At 37.3% G+C, this 6765-nt stretch overlaps 1 protein-coding gene across 1 annotated transcript in view; it reads right to left on the bottom strand.

Moving 5' to 3' along the window:
* The window catches only part of NUP58 (nucleoporin 58), a 42227-nt gene that overhangs the window by 28846 nt on the left and 6616 nt on the right, over positions 1-6765 (bottom strand). Inside the window, exons 3-5 of the mRNA XM_026858855.1 lie at positions 2987-3123; positions 1632-1667; positions 42-194 (exon numbers count right to left, since the gene is read on the bottom strand). Of these exons, the coding sequence (XP_026714656.1) occupies positions 42-194; positions 1632-1667; positions 2987-3123 (326 nt within the window). The remainder of the gene's footprint in view (positions 1-41; positions 195-1631; positions 1668-2986; positions 3124-6765) is intronic.

The raw sequence follows: 6765 nt of genomic DNA, 5'->3' as shown, positions 1-6765 counted from the left end.
CCCCCAAAAAAAAAAACAACCACCACCAAACATCTTCCTACCTGCTGCAGGAGTTGATGTAAGAGCAGATGATAATGATAAGCCACTCGCTGAGGTAGAAGTAACAGGTAAAGCAAATGGCGTGGCTGAACCTGCAGGTTTGTTGAACCCTAAACTAAAGCCTGTGGTAGCTGCTGATGTGGTGGCAGGCGTGCCTAAAAGAAACGCAAAACCATTTATCACACTCAGAACATTCTGTTGGAAAACAAAAGGTCAATTCAGCTTCTCTTCTGAACTATTCCTGTTTAACCATCATGACCACCACAGCATGAAAGATAACTTGCATCAAGTAAAATATCCCCATATCACCTTCAGAAAAATTTCAAAGGTTTATATTAATTGCACAGGCATTTTTGCTCCAGAATTCCTAGTGATCTCATAGGCTTTAATCATGGACTGGCAATTATATCTAGTAGTAATCTAAAAAAACTGTAAAAAAAAAAAAAAAGAGCTTTCACCAAGAGCATCTAATAGATGAACCAGATAATGGTAATGGAACTATAAACAATACTGCCCAAAATACAGACTTTAAATTCTCAATTGGATGTTTATACCAAAATGAATGCACATATCCTTTTAATTTATAAAGAAAAATATTTTATTCCCTCAAACTTTGCTTTTGAACACTTTTAAAGTAAAGCAAATAAAGCTTCCACTTCCTGCTGTTTTCACAGCAAGAATACACTTTACTTTCTAGAATTCGTATTCCAGAGTAAAGGAGAGGTGTGAATATACATACACAAACCACAACAGCATACATAAGAAACACATACTGGGTATTCTTAGTAACTGCTGTGTATGTTTTGGATGATAGCACTGTATTCAGCTGTTGAATTCATGTTCATCTGCGTGGTACTGACTGCCACATATGACTATGCATCATGCAGTCTGTTCTGGGCTAGCTGCTGCTCCTCCTGGATAAAGCAGCAAATTTAAATGCAAAATTTTTTCCTATTTATTCACAGTATGACTTCCTAAGTTTTTGGACTGCAGTCTGCCTTGTAGGACCGCCCCCAACATTTGTGATACTTAAGCTCAGTTTCTCCTCAGACCTCAGTTGCTGGTGTTTAAAAAAAAAAAAAGAACACTTTAACCCCCCAGCTACACACATATTCCTGTATTTCCAGTGATAACTGAAAAATAGTCACTAAAGATACATCAGAAAAACAAACGTAAAATATTTCCAAGGTCTGTTCCCACTTCAACCCTCTTCATTCTTCTGAAAGAGATAATTACCAAACAGACTTGTTCAAAGTTCACTAGAGCAAGAATTTCTGTATGAATTCTTTGAAAACATATTCCATCTCCCCTCTGCTGAAGGACAAAACCCATTAGGGAGACATTAATACAAAGTCTCACTTTCCCCTGTGACCACCGTCACTGTTGTACACCAATGGAATAACCCTTTAATAAGTAACAGTGCCCAGAACTGCAGGGCTCCAGTTTAGTTTGCAGCCTTAACATCTGGGCTGCAAAACAGACTTAAGTTAGTAATGGGGAAAAGCTCACACATGACCACTAATTTCCTACATTACAAGGAAGATCTGTATTTTTTTTCCTGTATAACATTAAAATCCAAATTAAGTTCTTACCTAGTGTCAGTCCTGTAGCAATAGTTGTTGCCGTTCCTGCTTTAAGAATGAAAACAAAGATAATAAGAACAGCAATTGAAGACCACAGAGCAGTTATGATAGTAAAAAACATGAAACAAAACACTGAAACAATGCCTCATTGCGACAATATGTAGATTATATGAGTTTGTTCTGTAGTATGTTGGAAGCAAAACATTAACACAGAAAAAGGTATTTGCAAGCACCAACAGCACAAATTAAAGTGGAACTCCAAAAAAACACATAATTTTTCTTTATAAGAATCTGCTAACAGCGAGCTGATGTTAATACAGCAGTCTACCAAATTGTTTGATATTTCAAACAAATGAAGGTAAACAAAAATATGAAAACTAGTAACTCTTATCAAATTTTTTTTGGCCATATATGGCAGTATATAACATTAGCATGTAAACCAACAGATTTACAGTATAATGATTATACAGTACAGCGTCTTTGTAAAATCCTGTGTCTTGGTTTAGTGTTTCTGCCCCACTATTAGTTTGAAGAGATTGTTTTACACCATGCTGTCATTTCATATTTTAAGAACCATCTGATTAGAAGATTAAAAGACTCACTGATGCAGAAGAAAATTAATCCAATGTAGCCAAACACAGTAATATAAGCTCTCAGTCTACTGTTGAATTTACTTCTTGTAGATTGGCTCTTAGAACTTCCCCTACCTACTCATACAAGTGTAGAAGAAAAAAAATTGTCTAGCAATATTGAAGCCAAAGTAAAATTCATTATGTCTGCATGACAGCTGAAAAAAACCAAACCCTCCAGACAGAAATATTTTATTCTTTTGCACTTCAGTACTTCTATAAGAATCTCCTTGTTCATAGGCTGAATTAGACCTAAATATTAATAAATTTACTCATGCATATAGCTATCAGTAAAAAAAAAAAAAAAAGAAAACCAGAAACGCTTACTACTGAAGGATTACAAATACCACATTACAAATACTAACAATGTTTTAAAATATTTTTCAGACCAAAATGCACCTCAATCTTAAACCATAATATTGAGCATCCTGAATGAAGAGTTAAGATTTATAGAAAGCATTAGGATTCAAACTATGGAACAATTTACACATAGGCCCATGCACAGTTTTCTGCTAACTGAATTTGTGTTTCTGTAGCATTGGTACTGCTAATTCTCAATGAATGACCTTTTAAACTGTTCAATGAAGCCTTTTTCCAAAACTATGTAAGTAATATTCTGACCTACAGAACTACTGTAAAAAACATAAGCTCATTATGACAACCTAGTTTATGTTATGTGTACATATATTTTTTCACTGTTGATTCAAATTCCTGCTGTACAAGAATTTATTCTACCTGTACTGGTGCCTCCTAGTGTAAAGCCAGTGGTTGATTTTGATCCAAAAAGTCCAGTTCCAAAGCCTACTGAAGGAGCCGATGTAGTTGCTGTAGCAGAAGAGCCCAGAGTTCCAAAATTAAGTCCTCCCGTTGAGCTATTACAAAATAAGACTATTAGCAATAATAAATTTAAAAAATAAAAAAATACACCCCACCCCCCTTATTTCAGTTTCTTTCCCATGCCATCATTCATATTCCCAAGCCACACAAATGCAGCTGAAAAAGAGAGTCCAAGCTCACAAACAAAAAAGCTCCATCTTTCCATCTACAGCTCAAACTCCCACTACTTCCACTCCTTGCTGAACTGATACATCTTGCTAGACCAGTGGGAAACCTGAACTTTTCTCCATCAGATCATCTCATTAATTCTGCCTAATTATTCCCCCTGAACTAACAAAATGGGAGAACAAATGCTAGAGGCAGCACAAAGATGACAACAAACCTTCAAGAACATCCAAAGCAGGTTACAAATCCAGTTAGATAACAGAAGCCTCAACCAATGTTACTTTATTTCATTCTGAAGTGATAAAGAAACACACAACTATTCACATCAACAGCACAACTTTGCCCTATCCTACCACGAAAACAACTGATGCATTAATTCATTTTCTAAGCAAAATGCAGTCTTTCCCCACAGGTACAAACCATAGAGGATCCATGCCTACCATACTTTCTCTTCTGACTCTACGCTTGCCAAGAGTTACAGGAATAAATTTCAGACCAATTTTCACAGATGAAGGGGAAGAGAGAGGAAGGAGAGAATCAGAGATCAGTCATCACAAATAAAATGAAGCCTTCTTTATTTTGGAAACTACACATTTTACAAGTTTGATGGCAAATAGAGAAATTTACATATAGCAGAGAAGACATTGTTATTGTCTAGAACACTGGAGAATAGAATAACCATGATTATTGCTAAACAATGAAATTACAAGTACTAACAGCCAGATGAGTCTATGATTTTAAAAATTTTGTTCTTAAACTGACAAAAGAGCAGGTGAATAGCTTATTTGTAGTAACTTCCTGCTCCCATCTATGAGCCTTTTTAGCAGCTGAGTAAGTTTTCTCTAACTTAAACAACATTTTGCATAACTGCAACAGTGGCACTGAAATGAAATGTAATTTAGACTTCAGGGTAACAGCTGAGAAAGAAATATGTTTCAGGTGTTCTGCATTCTCTCATTGTTCCCTTATCTCCTCTCTTTCTGTATGAAGGCAGCTCCTAGGCATAACAAACACAAAAGTGAATCCTTAAAAAAAAAGGCTATCATAGGCTTTTACATGGTTTCCAAAATATCTTCAAAACTGATCATGGCAAACCCAGCAACAGCTGACTGCAAGTTCAAAATCTTGTTTTAAATTTTTAAAGAATATATTTAAATAAGTAATTCAGGAAGCAGAGTGGCCAAGAAGTTTAGAAATACACAGACCCACTAATTATCCCACTCCACACAAGCCAAAAACATTTCAGCCTTCTTTACTCCCAAAACATACCAAGCTACAGAACCATGACCTAACTGCTTGTAAATGTAAACATTCAACATGATGCTTCTCTCACTAGTCAAGAGTTTATGTTTTTACAGTACAAAGATGATTCTACTGTGAAAATTTTTGTTTCAGCATTTCAGTAGAATAAAGCTAAGGTACAAAATATGCAATTCAGCACCACAGGATAAAAAACCCCAAATATAATGAAGTGGCATTTTGTTTGTTTGTTTTTTAAGACAGAAATCAAGGTGTAGAAATAAAGCAACAGCCTCCTCACTAGCAGGAGAAAAAATGTGCCAGGACTGCCTACTGCCCACAGATGGAAGGAAGAGGAGCTCAGGTCACTGAAGCCAGGTCTTAAATCTAGTTTTAGAACCAGAACAAAGCATTGGACTTGGCTAAAACATACTATAGAGAAGACTGATTAACAAAAAGAAAGAGCATAAGTACCTAAACAGCTATTAGTACAATGCAGGAATTGGGTAGGCTGGCATATCACATAGACTTTGGGCCACCAGGATATAATCTTTGACTGTTCTCACTGATGGATAATACTTAAGGCTTTGACTATACAATAAAGTCCCTTTTTCCTGGCAATACTGTCTTAGACCCAGCTCTGAAGAGCAACAGCTTCTTATAGTCTCAAACATGCTCTCAAGCAAACCATCTTACACGGATGCTCAAGATTCTTTCACCAACCATCTGGCAGTAAAAAGGCCTCTTCCTCTGTGATACTCCTTGACCAATAGCCCTGAAAACTCATCGTGCTTGTAAGAATACATACAGGAATAAAAATGTAGAGTGCTATACTGCTATTAATTAGCACTTGTTAAACTTTTAATTATTATTTTGAAGACATTAAAAAGCTATCTACAACAGAAAAAAAAAGCCAAACAAAAAAAATTTAAGTTCAATAGGCAGTTTTTAACAAGTACAGATCAAGAAGACAGAAGTCTCCCTTGTTTCAGGCAGTACATTTATAGAAGAAAGCTTTTGAATAAACAGATATTGTTTTAATTTGGTCATTTTAATCACAGGAAACTTGCACTAAATAGTTATGAAGCAAAAGAAACTTAAGTTACCAACTCCATATAAACTTCACTGTAGGGGTAAAAAACCCCCAAAAATACAAAACCAAAGAAGCACAAATTGACATAAGAATGTCATTAATCGGTCACGACCACAAAATCAAGAGTATTAGAAGAGACTCAGAAATCTTGTTCGCTCTCACATAGGCTTCCAAAAAGCAATACCGCCATTTAATCCAGAGCTACTCTCTCAGATCCAAATGTTCTGTTCCCTTCCCACTGCTAATTCCTGACAATTCTGACAGGTATTTTCAAATATATCTGCTTCAAGTGAAGTTCCCTTGAGTAGCTCACTCTGCCCATTTAGTTTACATTACAGCGAGCAATTTTGTCTGATCAGACTTGGGAAACTCCTATACAAAGCTCTGCTTACAAGAGTCCTAACCTTCAACAGAAGCATAACAGCAATCAGGTCAGAAAACCCCCCCACACATCTGTTAGTAGTTGTCTAAAGAAAAATAGAAAAGAAAAAAAAAAACAGCAAAGACCTACCTATTATTTCTGAGAAACCTAAATGCTAACACCTGCTGTATGTCACATGCACATCAAAGTACAAACTTCTCCTTTTACTCCAAGACACTATACATCAAATAGCAAGGTTGTCTGTGTCAGAAAAAAGTTGCAACCCAATTTAAAAAGAAAAAATAGTATTTAAACATTAAACATTTGCACTTTGACATCAATGAGTTCCATGGCACACACTCAAGCTCTAGCTGACTGCTGCAACCTAGATACGCATGTGATTCACATTATGCGTTCAGAACGTTAGAGATAACCGCGAAGGAAAACACCCTGCTACAACAAGCCAAAATAAAGCAAAATTAGAAGAGCACCTCCCTTTGTTATTAGTTGAATAAAGTGAACCCTACATATATGTTTACGAAGCGGGCCGTGAGGCAGATGAGTAACGAAGGGCACCCCCAGCCCCGGCGCGCCGGGGCAGACATGGTGAAACCGGTTCATCCCCGCCCCAAGGGCTTTTTCGGCCAAGAGTGCCCGAGCTCCGTGCCCATTCGGGGGCAGCAAGAGAAATACCGAGACACGCAGCCCGGGGTCTGCGCTTCCTCCGTGACACCCCAGCACTCACACACACAAACGCGCCTGCCGCCCTGGCCCAGGCCAGGCCCGCGGAGCGACGGCGGCCTCGGTGGCGGGCCGGGC

The sequence above is a fragment of the Athene cunicularia genome (genome assembly GCF_003259725.1).
Source record: "Athene cunicularia isolate RWA chromosome 1 unlocalized genomic scaffold, athCun1 chr1_part1, whole genome shotgun sequence".
Classification (NCBI taxonomy): domain Eukaryota; kingdom Metazoa; phylum Chordata; class Aves; order Strigiformes; family Strigidae; genus Athene; species Athene cunicularia.
Note: the sequence above shows the minus strand (reverse complement) of the source record. Positions and strands in the feature narration are given on the sequence as shown.